The sequence below is a fragment of the Hemiscyllium ocellatum genome, chromosome 31 (genome assembly GCF_020745735.1).
Source record: "Hemiscyllium ocellatum isolate sHemOce1 chromosome 31, sHemOce1.pat.X.cur, whole genome shotgun sequence".
Taxonomy (NCBI): Eukaryota; Metazoa; Chordata; class Chondrichthyes; order Orectolobiformes; family Hemiscylliidae; genus Hemiscyllium; species Hemiscyllium ocellatum.
In genome coordinates, this window is record NC_083431.1 from 15,990,431 (window position 1) to 16,016,995 (window position 26,565).

The 26,565-nt window shown below is 41.6% G+C and overlaps 1 protein-coding gene across 1 annotated transcript in view; it reads right to left on the reverse strand.

Annotated features, from left to right (window-relative positions):
• Positions 1-26,565, reverse strand: part of vps53 (VPS53 subunit of GARP complex) — a 234,501-nt gene that overhangs the window by 35,079 nt on the left and 172,857 nt on the right. The window contains exon 19 of the mRNA XM_060848004.1: positions 13,853-13,922. Coding sequence (XP_060703987.1) covers positions 13,853-13,922 — 70 coding nt within the window. The remainder of the gene's footprint in view (positions 1-13,852; positions 13,923-26,565) is intronic.

Here is a 26,565-nt window from a genome sequence, read left to right on the forward strand (position 1 = left end):
GTTTGCAAAAATTAGAATCTTAGAGTCAGAGGTTTTAACAGCACGCAAAGAGACCCTTTGGGCCATTGTACCTGCACCAATCGTCAAATATTTATTTATACTAACTTCAGTGTGCCACTAATTAAGAGTTTTTACAGGAGCAACAATAGATTCGAACACTAGCTAGTGATTTAGTAAAACGGAGGAATAAGCACAAGGTCACAAAAAAAATGACATTCATGCTAATATTTTCCATACAAAGAGGCTTTTGGAGTAGGGAGAGCTCACAACATATAAAAGCAAGATATTGTAGGTGGAAAAAGAAATCCTGGAAACACCACTCAGCAGGTGTGGCAGCACGCACGGACAAAATAGCAGAGTTAGTATTTTGGAACCAGTGACTTTTCATCAGAAAACAGACCTCGAGTTGAACGCTGTTTCTCACTCCACTGATTATGTCAGAGCCACCAAGTATCCCAGAGTTTGTGTTATTATTTGAGTATATATTTTGGAAGGCAGGTCCACTAAATAATTTAAAAACAATATGGACTAGTATTTGGATAAGTACAAACGGTTGTAGCGAAATCACAGTGAAATGGATCTGGAAAAGACCTCTCCTTTTGGAATGTAGCTCATGAAATCGCTCTGTTATATATTTTAATTAGAATATTTTCAGGGTTATTGTTTCACAAACACTTTTAAATATCTGCCAAGTAATCTACCCATAGAATCTGGCAAACGTTAACTTATTGCTATGTTTGCATGCTTACAGGGTACACATTTACCTTGTAATTCTGTACACCGTCTGCTAAAAATTACCTAAAGGAAACAGGTTTGAGATCAAAGTTGGAGAACGGTAGAAACAGGTTGTGGGAAACTAGCCTTAAATCTTTGAACCATAGAGTGATTGATAGCTTTATTTAATTGTTAAAGATTTCTTTTCATGTTCTTTGTCTCAGGGGTTAGAGTGGAAGGGGGCATGGTTAATTACCTAGGCAGAGATATTAACTTGGCAGCTTTATGCCAATTCAGCCATTCTTCCTGTTTTTCTGTAAAGATGAGCACCAAAGACTCTGGGGAGGGTTCAGTCTTCAATAAAAACTTTCAACTAGACCTAAGGGACACCTTTTTCATGCAGAGGGTAGTGTGCATATGGAATGAGGTGCCACAGGAATTGGTGGAGGCTGGTACAATTATAACATTTGGACATAGGTTTGCTTGCTGAGTTGGGAGGTTCATTTCCAGATGTTTCATCACCCTACTAGGTAACATCTTCAGTGGGCCTCAGATGAAGCAACGTACATGATTCCTGCTTTCTTTTTATATATTTGGGTTTCTTTGGGTTGGTGATGTCATTTCCTGTTCTTTTTCTCAGGGGGTGGTAAATGGGATCCAAGTCACTGTTTGTTGAGAGTGTTCCAGTTGGAATGCCATGCTTTCTAGGAATTTTTGTGTCTCTCTCTGTTTGGCTTGTACTAGGATGGATGTGTTGTCCCAGTCTAGATTAATTTAGGGTATCTAGACGGCATGGGCGAGTTGGACTGAAGAGTCTGTATCTGCGCCAATCTAAAGATCGCCATTGTTTGGATTGCATTAATGAAGAATCATGTCTTATTCTTTTTGTGTGGAGAATTCTAGGTTGATGACCGCCCAAACTAAGCTCTTTCAAATCTAAAGCTCAGACAAGATTAATTTCATCCTAAAGTTAAGATTTTTAAAAAATGGGATGTGGGCCCAGTATTTATTGCCCATCCCGGGTTGTCCTCAAAGTGGTGATGGGGCACTGCCTTCTTGAACTCCTGCGGTCTCAGGCAGTGCTGTTAGGGAGGGAGTTCCAATATTTTGACCTATTGACACTGAAGGAATGGCTATACATTTCCAAAACAAGATAGGGAGTGATTTGAAGGGGAACGTGCAGGTGGTGGATGTTCCCACATATCTCCTGTCTTTATCCTTCTAGATGGTAGTGGTCATCATGCAGAATTTCTGCATTGCGTCTTGTAGATGATACACACTGCTACTTCAGAGTATCGATGGTGTAGGCTGTGAATATTTATGAGTGTGTTTCCAATAAAGATGGCTGTTTTGTCCTGGATAGTGTCAGGCTTTTCAAATGTTCTTGGAATTACACTCATCCAGGCCAGCGGGGAGTATTTTTTCACACTCCTGAATTGTATTGGGCAGACGGTGGGCTGATTTTGAAGGATATAAGAAACAAGTTACTCATTGTAGGACTTCTCGTCTCTGGCCTACTTTTGTCCACAGCATTTATATGGCTAGTCCTGTTCAGTTTCTGGTCAATAGTTACCCTCAGGAAGTTGATAATGGAGGATTCAGCAAAAGTAATGCCTTGAATGTCAAGAGGAGATGGTTGGATTCGCTCTTGCTGGAGATGGTGATTGCGTGGCACTGCTATGGCATGAACATTACTTGCCATTTGTCAGGTCTACCCTGGACATTGGCTGGATCTTGCTGCATTTGGACATAGACTGCTTCAGTGTCCGAGGATTCAAGATTGAACATTATTCCACAAGTAGACATGACTCCAATATTTTTTATATGAAGACAGACTGCAGCAGCACATCAGAAAGTACAAGATAATTCCTTCATATGTTTGGTGCTTTCTTTTAGGCATTTATTTAAAATCTCAGCCAGAAAATTTAAACAGATTATACGTTTTACCAAAGGCTATTGGAAATACATGATACATGCCATTTGATGCTTTTCCTCCTCAGGTAAATACCAGTTCCACCACTGGTACCTTATCCAAGTGACCATCCTACTGACCGACCTAGACGACTGGGTATTCTACAGAGTGAGCTATTGATATTATTCAGGAATGGGCCCCTAATGGATTTTCACATCCTCAGACATGAGTGCAGAGAACAACTGTAGCTCTGATGGTTGATGGTTAAAAACTGTTTCAGCAAGGCATCTGATAGGGTTCCCCATGGGAGGCTCATTCATAAAGTTAGGAAGTAGGGGATACAGGAGGATTTGGCTATCTGGATTCAGAATTGGCCAGCTGACAGAAGGCAGAGAGTGGTTGTAGATGGAAACTATTCTGCCTGGAGGACAGTGTTGAGTGGGTTCCTGCAGGGCTCTGTTCTTGGACCTCTGCTCTTTGTAGTATCTAATAAATGACTTGGATGAGGAGGTTGAGGGTGGGTTAGTAAATTTGCAGAGGACACAATGGTTGTAGATGTTGTTGATAGCATAGAGGGCTACTGCAGGCTGCAGCGCAACATAGACAGGATGCAGAGCTGGGCTGAAAAATGGCAGATGGAGTTCAACCTGGATAAATACAAAGTGATGCATTTTGGAAGGTTGAACTCGAATGCTGAATATAGGATTAAAGACAGGATTCTTGGCAGTGTGGAGGAACGGAGGGATCTGGGTGTGCAAGTACATAGATCCCTCAAAGTTGCCACCCAAGTAGATAGGGTTGTTAAGCAATCATATGGTGTTTTGGCTTTCATTAACAGGGGGATCGAGTTTAAGAGCTGCGAGGTTTTGCTGCAGCTCTACAGGTCCCTGGTGAGACCACACTTGGAATATTGTGTCCGGTTCTGGTCGCCCTACTATAGGAAAGGTACAGAGGCTTTGGAGAGTGTGCAAAGAAGGTTTATCAGGATGCTGCCTGGACTGGAGGGCTTGCCGTATGAAGAAAGGTTGAATAAGCTCAGACGTTTCTCTCTGGAGAGGAGGAAGAGAGGCGACCTGATTGAGGTGTACAAAATAATGAGAGGAATAGATAGAGTCAATAGACAGAGACTTTTCCCCAGGGCAGGATTGGTCAGAGAAGTCATAATTTGAAGATATTAGGAGGAAGGTATAAAGGATCAGAGGTAGGTTCTTTACGCAGAGAGTTGTGAATGCATGGAATGTGTTGCCAGCTGTGGTGACGGAAGCAAAGTCACTGGGAACATTTAAGCGACTGCTGGACATGCATAAGGATAGCAGTGAGTTGAAGGGTGTGTAGGTTAAGTTACTAGATTTTACAGTAGGATTAAATCTTAGCACAACATCGTGGGCCAAAGGGCCTGTTCTGTGCTGTACTTTTTCTATGTTCTATAATTGAGATCAGGAATTGGGAAATTATGCTGAGGTTGTACAAAACATTGGTGAGGTCTCTTCTGGGATACTGTGTCCAGCTTTAGTAGCCCAGTTGTAGAAAGAATACTATTAAGCTGGAGAGGGTTCAGAAGACATTTCCCAGGATGTTTGACTTATAAGAAAGGCTGGGACTATTTTCACTGGAGCATAGGAGTTTGAGATACCCTTATTAAAGATTATAAAATCCTGAGGTGTATAGATAGAGTTAGTGGCAATTGTCTTTTCCCAAGGTTGGGGGATTTCAAGACTAGGGGGGTACATTTTTAAGGTGAGAGGAGAGAATTTTTTTTAAAAAGCCATGAGGGGAATCTTTTTTCTTTTACACAGAAGGTGGGATGAACTTCCTGAGGAATTAGTGGATGTAGGTACAATTACAAAGTTTAATAAATACTTAGATAAGTATATGAACAGGAAAGGTTTGGAGGGATAATGGCCAGGAGTAGGCAGGTGAGACTAGTTTAGTTTGGGATTATGCTCGGCATGAAAATGTGTTGCTGGAAAAGCGCAGCAGGTCAGGCAGCATCCAAGGAACAGGAGATTCGACGTTTCGGGCATAAGCTCTTCTTCAGGAAATTATGCTCGGCATGGACTGGTTAGACCAAATAGCCTGTTTCTGGCTGTACAACTCTATAAATCTATAATTTGATATTGATCTGGGTTTGAAACTGGGATCATCTAATCTATACAGCTGTGCCATAAATGACTGATCAATGGTGGTTGTGATAAGGTGACTTTAGAAACATGCATTATCAAGCTCAGTAAGATTAGGCTTTGAAAAACATTAAGCATGAACAGTGATACACAACTCCATATGCACTGCTTTTTAAAATAAAACTTTATTAAATAGAAGAAAATCAAACCTTCCATTTCCAGAGAGACTTCAAACAAATTTTAAACATATAGCAATGTGAAATCACGTCTTGGGTATCAGTGCCTCATGAAATTAAATCGACAGGATTGTAACGACGTAGTCAGAATTCTCCACTATAAAAACACTAGGAGCTGTCCATAAACAGCTGTAGCCATAGTCAACAGCTGAGCTGTTGAAAGCCAATCCCTCAACCATAGTATTCACACAAAGAATGTTGCTGTAACAAGCAAACAGAGAAACCTACAGATATGCAATGCTCTGATGGAATAAACAGCTGCATCCATAGTCAGCATGGCTTTGTACGAGGGAAATCATGTCTCGCAAAACTTGATTGAGTTTATTTGAGCAAGTAACCAAAAGGATTGATGAGGGCAGAGCGGTAGACATCGTTAACATGGACTTCAGTAAAGCCTTTGACAAGGTTCCGCATGATAGATTAATTCGTAAAGTTAGATCACATGGAATTCAGAGAGCTTGCCAACTGGAGACATAATTGGCTTTATGGTAGGAGACAGAGGGTGGTGGTGGAGGATTGTTTTTCAGACTGAAGGCCTATGATCAGTGACCATTCCACAGGGATCAATACTGGGGCCACTTTTGTTTGTCATTACGTTAATGATTTAGATGAGTATTTAGCAGATATGGTTAGTAAATTTGGGGATTACACCAAAATTGGTGGTATAGCAGAAAGTAGGCTATCAAAGATTATAAAGAGATCTTGATCACTTGGGTCAATAGGCTGAATGGCAGATGAAGTTTAATTTGGATAAATGCAAGGTGTTGCATATTGGTAATACAAACACGGGCAGGACTTATACAATTAACAGTAGGGCCCTGGATAGGGCTGTAGAACCAGAGAAACCTAGAGATTCAGGTACATAGTCCTTTGAAATTGTGTCACAGGTAGACAAGGTATTTAAGGCGGCATTTAACACGTTTACTTTAATTGCTCAGACCTTCACGTACTGGAGTTGGGATGTCATGTTGAGATTGTACAGGATGTTGGTGACACCTCTTCTGGAGTACCGTGTGCAATTCTGGTTACACAGCCATAGGAAGATTATTATTAAATGGAGAGGGTTCTGAAGAGATTCACCAAGATACAGTGAAAAGTGTTGTTTTATATGCTTATACAGGCAGATCATACCATACAAAATGCATCAGGGTAGTAAAACAGAGTGTTTAATACACTATTATAGCTGCAGAGGAACAGATCAAAAATTAACATTAACAAAGTCTAACAAAAGTGGGGAAGGAGCTGCTTTTTAATCTATTTGTCAAGGTATTCAAACTTTTATATCTTATATCTGATGGAAGAGGATGGAAAAGAGTATAACCTGAGTGGAAAGGCTCTTCAATTATGTTGGTTGCTTTCCCGAGGTAGCTGGAAGATAGAGTAAATAGATGGAAGGCTGGTTCGTGTGATGGACAGGGCTGTGTTCATACCATGTAGTTGTCATACCATGCTTTCAATAGTGCATCTATAAAAATTGGTTTGGATCTTTGTGGACATTACGAGCTTCCTTAGCCCCCCGAGGAAGCAGAGACGTTGCTGTGCTTTCTTGACAGTCATGTCAATTTGAGCAGACTAGGACAGATTGCTGGTGATCATAACTCGCAGGAATTTAATACTCTGCACCATCGAAACAGACAGGGGAGTGCCCTCCCCTCCACTTCCTGAAGTCAATGACCAACTCCTTCATTTTGCTGACATTGACGGAGAGATCATCATCTTTACACCATGTCACTAAGTATTTAATCTCTTTCCTGTATTCTGTCTTGTCATTGTTTGAGATCCAACTTACGATGTTATTGTCATCATCAAACTTGTAAATGGAGTTGGGGGGGATCTTGGCTGCACAGTCATGAATATATAAGGAGTAGAGTAGGGGGATGAGTATGCAGCCTTGTAGGGCACTGGTCATAGTCGTAGAGATGTACAGGACAGAAACCAACACTTTAGTCCAACTCGTCCATGTCGACCAGATATCCCAACCTAATCTAGTCCCACTTGCCAGCACCCTGCCCATATCCCTCCAAACCTTTCCTATTCATATAGCCATCCAAGTTCCTCTTAACTGTTGCAATTGTACCAGCCTCCACCACTTCCTGTGGCAGCTCATTCCACACATGTACCACCCTCTGTGTGAAAAAGTTGCCTGTTAGGTCTCTTTTATATCTTTCCCCTCTCACCCTCAACCTATGCCCTCTAAGACCATAAAACCATAAGACATAGGAGTGGAAGTAAGGCCATTCGGCCCATCGAGTCCACTCCGCCATTCAATCATGGCTGATAGGCATTTCAACTCCACTTACCAGCAATCTCCCCGTAGCCCTCTAGTTATGGACTCCCCCACCTCAGGGAAAAGACTTTGCCTATTTACCCTATCCATGCCCCTTTGTAAACATCTATAAGGTCACCTCTCAACCTCCGACGCTCCAGGGAAAAAAGCCCCAGCCTGTTCAGCCTCTCCCTATAGCTCAAATCCTCAAACCCTGGCAACATCCTTGTAAATCTTTTCTGAACCCTTTCAAGTTTCACAACATCCTTCTGATAGGAAGGAGACCAAAAGTGCTTGCAATATTCCAACAGTGGCCTAACCAATGTCCTGTACAGCCACAACATGACCTCCCAACTCCTGTACTCAATACTCCTGACCAATAAAGGAAAGCATACCAAATGCTTTCTTCACTACCCTATCTACCTGCAACTCCATTTTCAAGGAGCTATGAACCTGCACTCCAAGGTCTCTTTGTTCAGCAACACTCCCTAGGGCCTTACCATTAAGTGAATAAGTCCTGCTAAGAGTTGCTTTCCCAAAATGCAGTATCTCGCATTTATCTGAATTAAACTCCATCTGCCACTTCTCAGCCCATTGGCCCATCTGGTCCAGATCTTCTTGTAATCAGAGGTAACCTTCTTCGCTGTCCACTAAAACCTCCAATTTTGGTGTCATCTGCAAACTTACTAACTGTACCTCTTATGTTCGCATCCAAATCACTTCTGTAAATGACAAAAAGTAGAGGATCCAGCACCGATCCTTGTGGCACTTCATTGGTCATAGGCCTCCAGTCTGAAAATCAATCCTCCACCATCACCCTCTGTCTTCTACCTTTGAGCCAGTTCTGTATCCAAATGGCTAGTTCTCCCTGTATTCCATGAAATCTAACCTTGCTAATCAGTCTCCCATGGGGAACGTTGTTGAATGCCTTACTGAAGTCCGTATAGATCACATCTGCCGCTCTGCCCTCATCAATCCTCTTTGTTACTTCTTCAAAAAGTTCAATCAAGTTTGTGAGACATAATTTCCCAAGCACAAAGCCACCTTGACTATCCCTAATCAGTCCGTGTCTTTCCAAATACATGTACCCTCAGGATTCCCTCCAACAACTTGCCCACCACCGACTTCAGGCTCACTGGCCTATAGTTCTCTGGCTTGTCCTTGCCAACCTTCTTAACAGTGGCACCAGATTAGCCAACCTCCAGTCTTCTGGCACCTCACCTGTGACTATCGATGATACAGATATCTCAGCAAGAGGCCCAGCAATCGCTTCTCTAGCTTCCCACAGGGTTCTTGGGTACATCTGATCAGGTCCTGGAGATGTATCCACCTGTATGCTTTTCAAGACAACCAGCACTTCCTCTCTGTAATATGGACATTTTACAGTCTATATCCTCCATATCCTTTTCCACAGTAAATACTGATGCAAGATACTCATTTAGTACCTGCGCCATCTCCTGCGGCTCCACACAAAGGCCGCCTTGCTGGTCTTTGACAGGCCCTATTCTCTCCCTAGTTACCCTTTTGTCCTTAATGTATTTGTAAACACCGTTTGGATTCTCCTTAATTCTATTTGCCAAATCCTTTTTGCCCTCCGGATTTCCCTGTTAAGTGTACTCCTACTGCCTTTTTGCTCTAAGGAATCACCCTGTCTATCCTGTCAATACCTTACATGTGCTTCCTTGTTTTTTCTTAACCAAACCCCCAATTTCTCTAATCATCCAACATCCCCTATACCTACCAGGCTTTCCTTTCACCCTAACAGGAATATACTTTCTCTGGATTCTCGTTATCTCATTTCTGATGGCTTCCCATTTTCCAGCCATCATTTGCGAACATCTGCCCCCAATCAGCTTTTGAAAGTCCTTGCTTAATACCATCAAAATTGGCCTCTCTCCAATTTAGAACTTCAACTTTTAGATCTGGTCTATCCTTTTCCATCACTATTTTAAATCTAATAGAATTATGACCACTGGCCCCAAAGTGCTCCCCCACTGACCTCTCCATCACCTGCCCTGCCTGATCTCCCAAGAGGAGGTCAAGTTTCGCACCTTCGCTCGTAGGTACATCCACATACGAATCAGTGCATTTTCTTGTACACACTTAAATTCCTCTCCATCTAAACCATTAACACTATGGTAGTCCCAGTCTATGTTTGGAAAGTTAAAATCCCCTACCACAACCACCCTATTATTCTTACAGATAGCTGCCTAACTTTCTATATTCTCCCTTCAGAATCTCATCCTTTTCCCTTCCTGTGTCATTGATACGAATGTGTACAATGACCTCCTGCTGATGTTTCTCCCCTTAGAGAACATTCTGCACCGAGACATCCTTGATTCTGGCAAGTAACGCACCATTCTGATTTTTCTCTGCTGGCTGTCTGTGCCCCTGACTAGAGTCCTCTCACATAATCGATTGCTTAGAACCCAATGTATCCCTCATTAGCATCAGTCTTGATACCAGAAACATGGCTGTTGGTGCTACATTCCCTGTAAGTCCATCACCCCTTAAGTTTTCCAAAACAGCACACTTGTTTGAAAATTAGGATAGCCACAGAAGATTCCTGTATTACACGCCTACCTATCTTGGAGTTAGCCTATCTACCTGACTGTAGCTGCGGCTTTTTTCCCTTCTTTTAAGAGCTGTCCGTCACACCCGCTAGCTCTTGCAAATTCCTCATTGCCTCTAACTGCCGTTCCAACTAATCTGTTCAACCTGACAGGAATTGCAACCAACAATTATTGCAGATATAATCCTCAGTAACCCTTATACTCTCCTGAAACTCCCACATCTGACCAGGAGAGCATATCACTCCACTAAAGGCCATTTTGCTCTTTCCAATCTACAGACCCAGAAAATAGTACTGTCTTAAAGCTCTACAAAACACTGATCCAGACTAACTTAATACTTATGGATAATATTTTTAAAATTTAAATTGAGACAGATCCCAATAAAAAACATAATCAAGGAAGAACTCACTCCACTCACTATTGTAGATTTACAACAAGGCTATACTTAAAACTATTCACTTATCTGTTTCTGTATTGTGACCTCTCCCAAACAGGTTTCTCCAAGATCAGTTGTGAATTTCGCTGTTTGTTAAGTTTTCCTAGACACACTCCGATATCCAGTGATACATGAATTCAAAATAGCAGAGGCAGTAACTGTCCAGATTCACTGCTGCGTCAATTAGCAGTGTGGATTCCTTTCTCTCTCTCTCCCCCCCTTACCATGTGCTTGTTGCCTTTGTATGTCTTTCTCCCTTTTAAAAGTGCTGTTGCTTTGACTTCTTTTTTTCCCCCCAAAGTTCCAAAACAATTGCAACAGCATATAAACAGTAATGCTGCTCCTGGACTTCGAGAAAATCACCTCCAACACCTAAAATACCTCAAAAAAAAAAGAGAGCAGCCTGTTACAGCCAGAAATCTTTCCCATCCTCCATTTTGAATTACCTATGTTGAGAATTATCGTGGAGAAGGTGTCATTGCCCATTCTGACTGATTGCTCAGAGGATTCAGTATATTGGTCAGAGGATTCAGTTACAGACAGGGGAGCAGAGATCCAGATCTCAGTTTAGAGAGGAGTTTATTTGGAATTATGATGCCGAAGATGGAACTGGCATCAATGAGTAGGAGTCAGAAGAAGAGATCCTTACGATGCAACATCCCGAGATGAGTGTAGAGCCAGGGAGATGGCATCTGCCATGGACCTGTTGTGCCGGAAGGAAAATTGCGAAGGATCAAGGCAATTTGGTAGGCTGGAGGTGGTGTGAACCATGACTAACTTTGTGAAATACTTTATAATTATGGAGGTCAGAGCCACCGGATGGTAGTCATTGAGGTACGCTGCATGATGTTTCTTTGACACCGGGACAATAGAGGTGTTCCTGTAGCAGGTGAGGACTTCAGATTATAGTAGGGGAGAGGTGAAAGAGGTTTACAAATACTCCCGCCAGTTGGTCCACACAGGATCTGAGTGCATGGCTGGGGACTCTATTGGGCCAGTTGTTTTCCATGGGTTTACTCTCAAAAAGGCTGATCTCAGGTCTGTGTTGGTGACTGTGGGGACAGATGCATCCGAACACTGTTGGGATGAGTGACACCGTTTCACTGACCTTCTGTTCAAAGTAAGCACTGAGCTCATCGATTAGGGATATACCATTGCCAGTGATTGAAACTGACTTCATTTTGAAGCCCATTATGTTGTGTAAGCCTTGCCACAAATGGTAGATGTCCATGTGGTTGGTTTCTGTTTCAAGCTTAGTTTGGTATTGCCTCTTGGCCTCTCTGATGGCCTTACGAAAGTCATACCTGATTTCTTGTTCAGTCAGGGTTGCCTATTCTGTATGCTTCAAACCTGGACTTCAGAGGGAGTGGATCTCCTGATTCATCCATTGTTTTACAGCGGAGGAACATTTGAATTAACTTTTTCAGCATTCAGTCTTCTACACACTTACTAATGAAGTTGGTGGCAGTGGTGACATGCCCTTGAGAACTTTAATATGGTTCACCAACTCTAAGCAGTCCCATTGAAGTCCCTCCATCACCTCAGATCAACCCTGCACTACTTTCTGTACTGGGTCCTTAAGCTTCAATTTCTGCTTGGAAGCTGGGAGGAGGAAGACAGCGTTGTGATCTGATTTTCCACAATGCAGACAGGAGAGTAGGAAATGTTTGGAGGGATATGGGACAAAGTGGGCCATGGGAGCGGACAAGTGGAACTAGTTTGGTTTGGAAACATAATCGACATGGACTAGTTGTACCAAAAGGGTCACTTTCCATGCTGTATGACAATGACCATAGTCTGTAGGTAGATCTCAAAAATATTCAGCCATTTATTGGTCTACTTATTTCTGAATGGTAAGATTACTGGGAGATCAATTTTGCAAATTAGGAGGAAGCATACACATTAGAAAAATTCAAGTTAATTAATAGTAAGACATGTAATGTGACTAATGTTTAGATGCTGAGCTACCCAGATAAATCATGGTTTGTTGTTCTGCTCCTAACATATGCAGAGCCTTATGCAGCTAAGATATTTTTAGCATGAATAGATGGCGCTCAGGAATATTTGTTCCTGTAATTAACCAAATCAGGGAACTTCACAGAGATGGTTGAAATGTATTTTATTTGTGCCCTTTGATATACATCTGAGACTACAAGCTTTCATCCTCTTCTGATGGTTGAATTGGAATCCATTTCTCACAACTAAGAAAATGAAGACAAGTATCTCCTCCAGAGAATGGTTGCACTTATGATCAAAAGCTAATACATATTGTCTTTGAGAGCTCAAGTCTGGCAGAATATTACAAAGCACAACAGCAAAACAAAGCCGTTATCAGCAATCCACCTTGAACACACAGTAAAGAAGGCAATGATATGACTGACGAAGGCTTATGCTCGAAACGTCGAATTCTCTATTCCTGAGATGCTGCCTAACCTGCTGTGCTTTGACCAGCAACACATTTGCAGCAATGATATGACTGACCCTATCTCCCACTCTCAAATGCATGTTTATATGCTGCATTTCTACATAACACTGAACACCAGGATCTTAAGAAGTTACATAATAAAAACCATTGACACTGATCACCCACAGAGTGAAATTTTATACACTTTATATCCATATCTGTGCAGTACTATGAAAATTACAGTTATATAGTATCAAGTCACATGGCAGGTTCATCATGGAATTTTGCTCAATATACTGCAGTATTTCCAAAAATGTTTAAAAATAATTCTTTCAGAGACTGAGGGCGTTGTTGGAGAGGCCAGCATTCATTGCCCATCCCTAATTGCCCAGAGGGCAGTTAAATGTCAACCACATCACCATGGGTCTGGAGTTGCATGTAGGCTGGACAGGATAAGGATGGCAGTTTCTCTTCCTAAAGGACATTAGTGAACCAGCTGGTTTTCCCAACAATTGGCAATGAATTCATGGTGATCATTAAACTCTTAATTCCAGGGTTTTTTAAACAATTATTCCAAGAACAAAATGGTATATACCTGAGCTTCCAACATTTTGATGCTCTTATATTGTTATTACATTTAAGAAATGGGAATTAATGGACATAAAATATAGTCCAGGATGTCACTTTTAATGTTGCTTTGCAATCATGTGTTGAAAAACAAATTTATTGATATATCAGTTTACCAGCCCTATGGTGAGATTCAAGCAATGTGCTCAATGAAGCTCAAGCATTTTGAATCAAAAGTGCACTGTTTATACCTTATGGAAACGTGAAAACATAATAGATACATTTTGTAATATTGACAATTTACGTTTACTAAGTTAGAACAATGCACTTTCAACTGTAGGACCTTGATTTGCATCACAAGAAAGGTCTATTGGAAATAAGAAACATTTGCATTCTTAATCCCAGTTTCTAATAGATACAACTGTGTGGTGTCAACGAAGTTCCTGAACCCAGCTGCCCCAATTAAAACAGGCAAATTCATGTTCTAGTTAGGAATCCAGCACTCCGGGCTACTGAACAAAATGCAAAATAAATGTTTGAAACTAATTGAAAGTAAGCTGATTGTTTTACTAAAACAACTAAATATTCAAGCAATTAATTCCATGGAGACACTAGAAATCTTACCTGTTCTGCTCCCACCATACTTATTGGCTTGCACTTGAAGAGGTGGTTGATGAACTTGGGAATGAAGGAGCTGCATAATTTACAAAACAAAAAAACATGCATTACCCTCTGAATGAAAAAGGCTCAACAAAACTAAAATAGCTTTTCACCTTTGGAAAAGATGAAATTCATTAGGGGATCAAACTATATTGCAGGGCCACATTGCAATAGAGTAGCAAAGATGCAGGTTCACACCAAAGATGACTATGTGGCCGAAGTCAATCTCAGCCGCACTGGCACAGTTTGGTCAAGTATTGGTCCACATCTGTTATTATCCATCAACCATCCCAGTTGTGCAGCTCTCTGGTTAGTATAGAAACACTTTCATACCAGAGTTACTCCATTAATATTTAGTTTCTGAAATATCAAAAAGATGATTGAAAAAGTCACTGGTAAAAAGTTTGGGAGTATGTTGTGAGCTGGTTACTCTACTGGCTAGCAGGACATGTATGATAATGAGAGCTGTAGAAAAGTAGAAGGGGAGAAAAAATGCTTAAAAATCAAAAAATTGAGACATTAAATTGAATATACAAAATTGTATATTCTTACTCTTTTTGGTTACAGATACTTTCTAATCAACCTGTTCAGCAATGTTATCTCATCTCTGGAGCAGGTTGGGCTTGAACCCAGGCGTCCAAATCCAGAGGTTAAGGTCAGGGAATGCAGCAATATTCACAGTTCAACATGAGAATTTTATACAACGTTTTGCTTGAGAATAAAAAAAAAACTAGATTGAAGGAAAGATGAAGACAGTAAATTCCAGAAAAGTAGAAGAAAACCATTATGTCATTATTAAGCTGAAGCAAAATTAATGAAGCAAATAAATGTATCTGCAAACGTGGTCAGACCTGTTGAGTATTTCTAGCATTTTCTGTTTTTGCTAGAACAATTTCATCTTTTTCCAGGAGAGTCATTCCATAAGACCATAACACACAGGAGTGGAAGGCAGGCTATTCAGCCCATTGAGTCCACTCCAGCATTCAATCATTGCTGATGGGCATTTCAACTCCACTTATCCGCATTCTCCCCATAGCCCTTAATTCCTTGCGAGATCAAGGATTTATCTATCTCTGCCTTGAAGATACCAAACATCCTGGCCTCCACTGCACTCAGCGGTAATTAATTCCACAGGCCCACCAGTCTCTGGCTGAAGAAATGTCTCATTTATGTTCAAAACTGACCCTCTCTAATTCTAAGGCTGTGCCCACAGGTCCTAGTTTCCCCACCTAACAGAAACTTCCCAGCATCCACCCTTTCTAAGCCATGCATTATCTTGTAAGTTTCTATTAGATCTCCCTCAACCTTCTAAACTCTAATGAATACAATCCCAGAATCCTCAGCTGTTCATCGTATGTTTGGCCTATCATTCTAGGGATCACCCGTGTGAATCTCTGCTGGACATGCTCCAGAGCTGAAAGTGTGTTGCTGGAAAAGCGCAGCAGGTCAGGCAGCATCCAAGGAACAGGAAATTCGACATTTCGGGCACAAGCCCTTCATCAGGAATTTCCTGTTCCTTGGATGCTGCGCTTTTCCAGCAACACACTTTCAGCTCTGATCTCCAGCATGTGCAGACCTCACTTTCTCCTTGGACATGCTCCAGTGCCACTATGTCTTTCCTGAGGTGTTGTGCCTAAAATTGGACACAGTATTCTAAGTGGGGCCTAACTAGAGCTTTATAAAGTCTCGGAAGCTTTTATATTCCAATCCTAGAGAAAAAAATGACAACATTACATTTGCTTTCTTAATCAACCTGCAAGTTAACCTTTAGAGAATCCTGAACTAGCACTCCCAGATCCCTTTGTACTTTGGCTTTATGAATTTTCACACCATTTAGAAAATAGTCCATGTCTGTATTTTTTTTCCAAAGTGCAAAAACTCGCATTTGCTCACGTTGAATTTCATCAGCTATTTCCTGGACCACTCCTGAATCTTTCTGCCACCTCCTCACCATTACTTGCTTGTCCACTTAAGTTCATATCATCAATTAACTTCACCAGAATGCCCTCAGTCCCTTCATCCAGATCATTTATATATAAAGTGAACAGCTGCAAGCCCAAAATTGAACACTGCGGGACACCATTTGTCGCCAGATGCCATTCTGAAAAAGAACCTTTTATTCCAACTCTCTGCCTTCTGTCAGACAGCCAATCCTCAATCCATGCCTGTAGCTCACCTTGAACATCACGGGCCCTCACCTTACTCAGCAGCATCCCGTGAGGCACCTTATCAAAGGCCTTTTGGAAGTCTAGACAGATGACATCCACTGGGTTTCCCTGGGCTAACCTACTTGTTACCTCCAAAGAATTCTAATAGGTTTGTCAGGCACAGCCTCCCCTTACTAAATCCATGTTGAGTTGTTGTAATCCGACCCTGCGCTTACATGAATTTAGAAATGTCATCCTTAATGATGGAATCTAGAATTTCACCTACAATCGAGGTTAGGCTAATCGGCCATAATTTTCCACCTTTTGTCTTGATCCTTTGAACAAGAGGGTTACAACAGCAATTGTCCAATCATCTGGGACCAGACTTATCAATTTTTAGACCTTTTAGCTTATCTAACATTTCCTGTTTTATAATGGCTACCATACTCAACTCTGCCCCCGACTCTCCTTAATTTTTGGGATATTACTAATGTCTTTCATTGTGAAGACTGACATAAAGTATTTATTAAGTTCTTCAGCCACTTCCTTATCTCCCAGCATTAGCCTTCCTGCATCAATTTGGAGCGGCCCAATGTCTACTTCTGCCTCTCATTTGTTTTCAATGTATTGAAAGAAATTTTTACTATCATTTCTAATATTACTGGCTAGCTGACCTTCATATTTGATCCTGTCCTTCTTATTTCGCTCTTTGTTATTCTCTGTTTGTTTTTGTAGTCTTCTCAATCTTCTGAGTTCTGAGTGCTCTTGGCCATTTTATAGGCTGTCTCTTTTACTTTGATACATTTCCCAACTTCCTTCGTCAGCCAAGGCTGTCTAATTCCCCCCAGCCCGGATAATCTTTCTTTGCTTTGGGATGAACCTCTTTACTGTATCCTCAATTACACCCAGAAATTCCTGCAATTGTTGCTGTACTGTCTTCCCTGCTAGGCTCTGCTTCCAGTCGATTTTCATCAGTTCCTCTCTCATGCTCCTATAATTACCTTTATTTAACCAAAACACCATTACATCTGATTTTACCTTCTCTCTTTCAAACTACAGACTGAACTTTAAGTAAAAAGTGAGGTCTGCAGATGCTGGAGATCAGAGCTGAAAATGTGTTGCTGGTTAAAGCGCAGCAGGTTAGACAGCATCCAAGGAACAGGAGATTCGACATTTCGGGCCAGAGCCTGATTCCTGAGGAAGGGCTCTGGCCCGAAACGTCGAATCTCCTGTTCCTTGGATGCTGCCTAACCTGCTATGCTTTAACCAGCAACACATTTTCAGTACAGACTGAACTTTATCATATTATGATCGCTACCTCCAAAGTATTCCCTAACTTTAAGATCTCTCACATAGCACTAAGTCCAGAATAGCCTGCTCCCTTGTGGCTCCATCACAAGCTGTTTTAAAAAGCCATCCTGTAAGCATTCCATGAATTCCCTTTCTTTGGATTCACCGGCAACATTATTCACCCAGTCCACCTGAATATTGAAGTCCCCCATGATCACCGTGAATTTGCCTTTCTGACATGCCCTATTTCCTGATATATCTTGCACCCTGGTCCTGACCACTATTGGGAGGTCTGTGCATAACTCCCATTATGGTTTTTTTGCCTTCGTGGTTCCTCAACTCCACACACACACATACTCCACATCATCCAACCCTATGTCATTCAGTGCCATAGATTTAATTTCAATCTTAACCAACAAGGCAATCCTGCCCCCTCTGCCCACCTCCCTGTCTTTTCGATAAGTTGTAAATCCTTGGATGTTTAACTGCAGTCCGGAATCCCCTGCAACCACATTGTTGTGATGCCTACCACATCAAAAGCATTCACGATGATTTGTGCAGTTAACTCAATTTGGTTATTATCAAGAAGTGTTCACATATACTGGCCTGTGCACTTCTCACAATTATTAAATCAGATGACTTTACAGGGCCAACAATAATCTGCATCTTTAATTCCAGAATGCAGTAGATTCTAATTGCTTACATCTAACATGAACTCCATAGTGGGACCACTCCTTGAATCAACCAAAGGCAATTTCAAACATGCTTTGCAGCTGTTATAGAGGGGAGATGTAGCAAAATTATCCATACTAAATTTGGAAGAGAGAAGTAAAGCAGTCAGCTTTCTGTACAGTGGAGCCAGAAATCGTACATTTAGGATAGAAAAAAACAGAAGAAAGATTCACAACATTTACAAGGTAAGGGACCAGCATGGAGTAACTGTTGGAGCTTGCAGGAAGACACCAGCTGCTATTTCTTTAGTGCGAGATTCAATATAAACAAAAACCCACCAATTTCACCATTTCAGAATATTAAAGAAAAGAAAGTTGATTATTTCCTCACATATTTACTTTTACAGCAATAATTTGTAGCAAATGAATAGACCTAGCGTATAAGACATCATCATTTTTCCAGCACTGAAAGTCAGATTTTTGCATATACTTGGCATATAGGTCAGCCTCCTCTCTACCCCACTTTCAACCACAATGTACTTTACCTCAGTTATTAGGGGCTAGCCTCAATTTCCGTCCCATAATCAATGAATTACTTACTGGTAGCTTATAACTGAGCACAAGAGATCAAACAGGCAATATGTCTGTGTCATGAAGATGTGTAGGAGTTAAAGACATACCACGTTTTGCATCAGATGCTGATGCCATTTCAAAATAGATGTCACCCAAACCAGTAGGTCAATTTTATATTCAGTGTTAGAGGGGTCGATGCCTGTTCCTGGAGGGATATTTTGCAGCCATGATCAACTCTCATGTTATTGACTAAATCGACATCTCGGACATAGAAGTGGTCTAAGGGCAACAGACCATAGTAAAACCATGTCTAATTAATTTGACCCAAATTGGAGAGTAAGGAAAGACCTAGAGAAAATATATGGGACGTGATAAGTTCAGACAGATGTCTTTGCTAGCACGTAGTTTGATAGTATCCAAAAAAATTAATTCCTCATTTAACACATTCTCCAGAGAAAAGACATTCAGAAAATAAGCAGCATGGATGACAATCAGAAGTAGTGAGTTCCTCATAGCTCAAGTTAGTTCTGTTTTGGATAAATTACATATTGAGAAAAAGAGGAATAAAAGACTGAATTGAGCAGCGAATTCAGGGAAGGGAATAATTTCCAGACACTGCGTGGTTTTAATCAAAATTTTATGTTCTTTTTCCTGAGACAGATAGATTAAACTCCATCCCCTCACTTTTTAAAAAAAATTGAAGTGTAAAGTAAGGCTTTGTCATATTAAATGTCCCAAAATAAACAGTGTTCTACTTTCATAATCAACAAAATATTAATTAAACTCGAAAGCAAGTAAGCACAAAGGAAAAACCAGGTGGTCATTTCATCAAATGTTCCCGGAGGGACAGGTTTCACCATATCTTTCTTTTCAGTTCTAGGCTGAGCAGGCCATAATATACTAGCAGCAGTGGACCTCAAGGTCAACAGGATTTGTAAATACTGTAAGTAGGAGATTACAGACATAAGACTGGTCTATTTCTGCTGCACATTACTCAATGGTAACACATCTTTAACCCCATTATCACTTTAGCAGCATACATGTGGAAGATCACATGTCAAAATAAGCAATTAAAAACATAAGCTTCATGCACCTTATGATTTTATTCTGTAGCTGGTAGAGCTCCTGTAGCATTGCCTATTGTCTATCAGGTCATGTGCTGTTTGTAACAACAGAAGCAAACAGTAAAGAGAAACTTCAGATCTGCTGATGACTAAAGAAATTCGAACTGCTATCCTCAGAGAGAAAGGAGGCTGAGAGGAGATTTGATCAAGGTTTTCAAAATTATGAGTGGGTTGGATGGAGCAGACAGGGAGGAGCTGTTCCCACTCATAAAAGAAAATAAAGATCAAAAGGGCATAGATTTAAAGTGATGTGCAAATAAAGTAAGGGTGATGGGACTGTTTTCTCAAAGTGAGTAAATAGGGCATGGAACACGCAGCTTGACATGAGGAAGCAGGTTCAACTGAAGCATTCCAGAGGGCACTGGGTGGTTATCTGGATAGAAATGATGTGCAGCGATAGGGAAAAACATAAGCGAATGGCATTAGGTAATCAAACTGCAGGTATGATAGACCGAATTGCCTCCTATGACTCAGAAGAGCATTATTCATTAATGTTTAACCCTAAATGTTTTAAGGAATGTATGGCTCAGGATCTCTCAAATCTCTGCACACAATTTGGCTGATTAACATAGTGCTTTCTGGCAGCATATATCTTTGTGGAGTTGATTGTTACTTGCGGTGAATGGCCTTATTCACGAGGTAGAGAAAATGCAAACAGAAAGGAAAATTATATTCCCGATGGAATGTTTGAATGGGCGGGGGTGGGAAAAGTGGTCAGGCTGCAAATTTACACAAAAATGAACATTCCTTTACCTTCAACCCCTGCTCAGAAAAAAAATGATGAAGAAACAAGAGCCCAAAGAATTAAATACAGGCTGTAATTATTTAGCAGTTATACTGGCCTCTGAGGGTCCCCGTTAATGCAAATAGCTTTACCACTTACTTCTGCAGTAGACAGGTCTGCCAGTTACTGAGCCCTTGTCATTCAGTTCAGCAAGAAGGCATCTGAACTAAGGAACAGGTCACCAAGGTGATGAACAGCAAAACGAACACCTGCCCCCTCCCACTTCTGCGCGTTTATTTTAAAATTGTATCACTGAGAACGCTGCACAACACATGCAGACCCAGGTGGAAGCTAACAAAGGAGTGGATTAGGTAACGACAGAGAGCAACACTTTGTGGACATACTTTGCCGAATATGAAATTTAACGCAAACTATTTTCTTAGCATCCGCATCCCATTGATCTATTTGGAGGATGGGATCGTTTGATCATTTTTACATAGAATCTAGAACTTCTGGAGTCTTCTACTTAAAGCAATATCTGAAAGAAAATGCATATTCTTCCTATTTTGCAAAGTGTTATAAAGCGCAGGAAAAGGCCATTCAGCCCAAATTCCAAGTGAGCCTAATCTCATCCACCATCATCTAATATTATCACAGTATCGACACTCACATACTTATCTAGTTTCTATTTCGCAATGAAACCTGGACTAGGTCCAAAAAGGTGCTGTACTGTATTTAAACACAGGTCATTTAAACAGCATTGGTTTGCAATTTGATTTATAAAAAAAAAGTCAGGAAGTACATCTGAACCACTCAAGAGTTTTGTTTTGACATACAGACATTTTACCCAACCCTATTTATACAAACAAACCAAGTTAGTTTGTCTGGCATGTCCCTGCCTGTTCTAGTGGTGCAAAGGCAGTCACGATTTGCAGGCCTCAATCTCAAGTTGCATGTTGCAGGCTGTCTGCAGGCAACAAATGAGACAACTTAGCAACCTCGTTGAATTTCACCCAGTTGGGGTGTGACAATCGGAAGTCCTTAAAGAGGAAGTGTAGTGATGTGAGGGTAGGGCATTTTCCATTTTGATTGCAGATAAAAACACAAAGCCATTCTTTGAAACATTACGTTGTTTTCTTTTTGTTTGGAACACTAGCATACACAAAGCCGGTAATGTCAAGGTCCAGTCACAACTTGAAAATTAAAGTTACCACACGTGTCAGGGATCTGCTCGGGGTGCACAGCTTTATGTACTTGTGAGAAAGGAGGGGAAGCATAGTGGCTCAGTGGTTAGCGCTGCTGCCTCACAGCACCGAGGACCTGGGTTCGATTCCAGCCCGGGCCACTGTCTGTGTGGAGTTCGTACATCCTCCCTGTGTCTGCGTGGGTTTTCTCCGGATGTTCCGGTTTCCTCCAACAGTCCAAAAGATGTGCAGGTCAGGTCAATTGGCCATGCTAAATTGCCCACAGAGATGTGTTCGTTAGATGCATTAGTCAGGGGCAAATATATAGGAAAGAGGAATAGGTCTAGGTGAGTTACTCTTCGGAGGGTCAGTGTGGCCTTGTTGGGCCGAAGGGCCTGTTTCCACACTGTAGAGATTCTAATTCTGTGCAGTGAGGTCTCTACCTGTTCAACCAGCGCCACTGATCCCATTTGAAGGCTCTTTTCTCCTAGTCAAAATGATTTCCTGAAGTGAAAATTGGCCCAACATTTCCAAATATGAAGTTAAAACAACATATAAGAGAGAACATAATGAAAGTAAAGTGCGAGGTGCCAAATAATATAGAAATCCCAATTCTAGCATTAAAAAAAACTAGACCTTGGAAAAACTACAGGGTTTTTAGTCAGTACGACAACTGAAACATTACAACTGGCCTTAGGAATAGAAAAGAATTACAGACAGAATTCCCACCGCTGCTCATTAATCAGGGACTCTTTGTACATTTAATGTGAATGTTGGAAGACAGTGTCAAGTTTGTGTGCAGTGCCCTATTAGTCAAAATCTCTACTGACGTTCAAGGGCTGACTTTCCTGAACCGCACGCAAGAGATACACAAGAATAAGAACCTGGAATAATATAACTTGTGCAGCCCATGATCACTGGAACTCCCTACACTGGTTTGTAACTAGAAGGAAGGTCACGCTGAACAAGACTGCCTCATTGCCAATTGAGATCAGCAGCTAGGAGATTGCAATTGGAGTCCAGGAGTACAGCATGAGGCAAAAAAAAATTAGGTCATGATTTGGAGATACTGGTGTTGGACTGGGGTGTACAAAAGTTAAAAATCACGACACCAGGTTATAATCCAGGTTTAATTGAAAGCATTAGCTTTCGGAGCACTGCTCCTTCAGATGGTTGTCACAACCAATTGATGAAGGAGCAGTGCTCAGAGAGCTAGTGCTTCCAATTAAAACTGTTGGACTATAACCTGGTGCTGTGTGATTTATAAAAAAAATTAGGTAGCTGCCTACTTTCAGTTCTCTGGTCTGTTTTCTGGACTCCGCAAAGGTTTCCCTGATCAGCCTGGGTTTGGAGGCAGCCCACAGAAACACATTTCCAGGAGATAAAGTGGAAAGATGCTTGCCACTACAGGTGAAGTTGAAGAGCCACCTCCATCCTACACAACTTGCATTTGTATTGTGCCTTTTGCTTCTTATATAGTAACTATCCTGAGGCATTTCAAGCATAATCAAGCAAGAAGTAATGCTGAGCTAAAGGAGTCATTAAAATAATTGAAGTGGCATTTAAGAAATGTCTAAAAAAGGAATAGTGTTCAAAGTTTGTGCGAGGATTTGTAGCTCGGGTGCTTGTTGTAGTGGTTCTGTTCGCCAAGCTGGAAGTTTTTGTTGCAAACGTTTCGTCCCCTGGCTAGGAGACATCATCAGTGCTGTGGAGCCTCCTGCGAAGCACTTCTTTGATGTTTCTTCCGGCATTTATAGTGGTCTGTCCTTGCCACTTCTGGGTGTCAGTTTCAGCTGTCCGCTGTAGTGATTGGTATATTGGGTCCAGGTCGACGTGTCTGTTGATGGAATTTGTGGATGAATGCCATGCCTCTAGGAATTCCCTGGCTGTTCTCTGTCTGGCTTGCCCTATGATAGTAGTGTTTTCCCAGTCGAATTCATGTTGCTTGTTGTCTGAGTGTGTGGCTACTAGGGATAGCTGGTCACCCATGGGATCACCAATCTCGGGACTCATAGCAGAGGCAGTTATGCAAAGGTTAGAACAAACAGCCCTACCACAAATTCAACCCAAACTCTGGGTCAGATATGTCGATGACACTTTCGTAATCATCAAAAACACGGAAATAGAAAAAACACACCGGATCATCAACGCCACACTCACAGGCATCCGATTCACGAGAGAAGTAGAAAAGGATAGCCAACTCCCATTCCTAGACGTGATAGTACAGAGAACACCGAACGGAGAATTCACCACAAGGGTACACAGGAAAACAACACACACAGACCAAGTCCTAAACTATGAAAGTAACCACCCCAACACACACAAACGATGCTGCATCAGGACACTATTCAAAAGAGCTACAACACACTGCAGTTCACCAGAACTGCGAAAAGAGGAAGAGGAACACCTATACAAGGTATTCGCCAAAAACGGATACCCGCGCAACTTTATCACCAGATGCCTAAGAGATAGACCACGGAACAAGGACATGCCACAACCAAAAGGACTAGCCACACTATCATACATCAGGAGCGTTTCAGAACTGACAGCCAGACTACTGCGACCCCTAGGACTCATAACGGCACACAAACCAACAGCCACGCTCAGACAACAACTCACTAGAACAAAGGAGCCAATACCCAACATGAGCAAAACTAATGTAGTTTATAAAATACCATGCAAGGACTGCACAAAACACTATATAGGACAAACAGGAAGACAGCTAACAATCCGCATACATGAACACCAACTAGCCACGAAACGACACAACCAGCTATCCCTAGTAGCCACACACTCAGACAACAAGCAACATGAATTTGACTGGGAAAACACTACTATCATAGGGCAAGCCAGACAGAGAACAGCCAGGGAATTCCTAGAGGCATGGCATTCATCCACAAATTCCATCAACAGACACATCGACCTGGACCCAATATACCAATCACTACAGCGGACAGCTGAAACTGACACCCGGAAGCGGCAAGGACAGACCACTATAAATGCCGGAAGAAACATCAAAGAAGCGCTTCGCAGGAGGCTCCACAGCACTGATGATATCTCCTAGCCAGGGGACGAAACGTTTGCAACAAAAACTTCCAGCTCGGCGAACAGAACCACTACAAAGGAATAGTGGTTTAGAGATGGAATTCCAGAACTTGGAGACAAGATGGCTGAAGGCAATGTTGAAAGTGAAGGGGCATGAGAAGTCAGGGGTACACAAGAGAAAAGGGGTGCTTTGCTCAACCCTAAAGGCAGCAAGATGAGTTGACATCTGCGTTTCAAGACATATAATTTAGAACGGTTTAGTTATCATAAATAACCCTTGACACCCCCCCACGTGATATTCAGCTGTGAGACCCATAAAGGCACATGATCAGAGACCTGTGATTTAAGGAATTGAGCTTACCCAAAGCCAAATCACAGGGTCAGCAGGAGGAGGAAGGTTTTAAGTTACTCTCGCTTGGCCTTGTATCCTTTTTTCAAATTCACCTATCTCAAACGTCTAAAGCATCCAAAGGCAGTTATTTATACTTTGACCTGAGGACGTGAAACCGAAAAAATATTTCTAGGAAAAACAATGTGCCAAGAAAACTCAGCAGGTAGGCAAGAATAATGTCAGAAAATAGAAAAGTCGTCCCGAATAACTGGACATGGAACCCTAAAGTGGAACAAACTCTATGTTACAAGAATCTGCTTTGTTATTTCAGCTCACTAAAGTCAATAGACAGATCACCCCAGGCTAGTTATGCCGTGGAATTTTCCAGTCCTAGTTCAAGTACATACAGCTTTCTTACATTACTGATACTCAATTTGCTGATTTCCTTCTGTCACTCATCGCATACCCTGTTGAGGTTTGGACAGAGATGGATTACTGATTGGAAATTTTGCTCAAGATTATATCAGAAGCAGAAAAAACAACATAAGGGTCCTGAAAACAGGTTTGAGAGAACTGACAGATGTAATTTTGCTGCACTTCATCCACCAGATGTACACCTGTACATGCTGTCTTGGAAGTTTGTGTCAGGCATGTGGATGATGGGCCCAGCCTACAGAGCAGTTCAAATGTAGTCAATGCTTTGATACTGGGGATATTAATCTGTGTAAAAACATTGATGTCAGTGTGCCCATCCTGCCAGCAGATTTGTGGAGGTTACACTGATAGTTCTGCTCCAAGGGTTTAAGAGACGCCTGCAGTACGCAGTCCACATTTCTGAGCCATGAAGGAGGGGAAATATCACTACTGCTGTGTAGACCATGAGCTTGTGCTGGGTTGAAGTCCTGATCTTCGAACGTAATCTTTCTCAGATGAACCAAGGCACTGGCACAATGAAGGCTGTGGTGAAGTTCACCAATGTCTGCTCTGGTGGACAGTCAGCCTCCAAAGAATGGACGCTGGTCCATGTTGTCCAAGGTTCGTCGTGCGCTTTGCCAGGGTAAGGCTCACTCAGGACCTTTGTCAGATATAACAACTCATTACAATTTTGAAGCATATATACGCACATGTGCACACTACTGGGGTAATCTCTATTCACCTTTATGATAAACATAATGCAAGTAATGTTCCGAATTATGAATCAGAATAATTTAACCCCATCGCATCAGAGAATATTACACACTACGCTACTGTACTTCTTTTGTTTAGTCCCCATCATAGGGATATATAATAACACTGCTGAAATACTTCCTTTAAAAACTGCTTTGAACAGCAACATCCAGTAATAAGGTTTCGATTTTCTGTAGGCCTGGATCAGCCATATCCCATTGCCTGTGCCTGAACTTGCACCAAGCCCTGTTCACCTACCTTCTTCTCCTTAGGGAGTCCCTTAAGATTGAGGATAACTTTCAAGCACTTTGACTACACGTACCAATGCTGGATCCACGCAACCTGTCACAGATGAGGTAGGTGATGTTTAATGAGGTGGACTGGTGGAAAGCTTGAGTTGCTCCTTCTTCTGTTTCCAGGT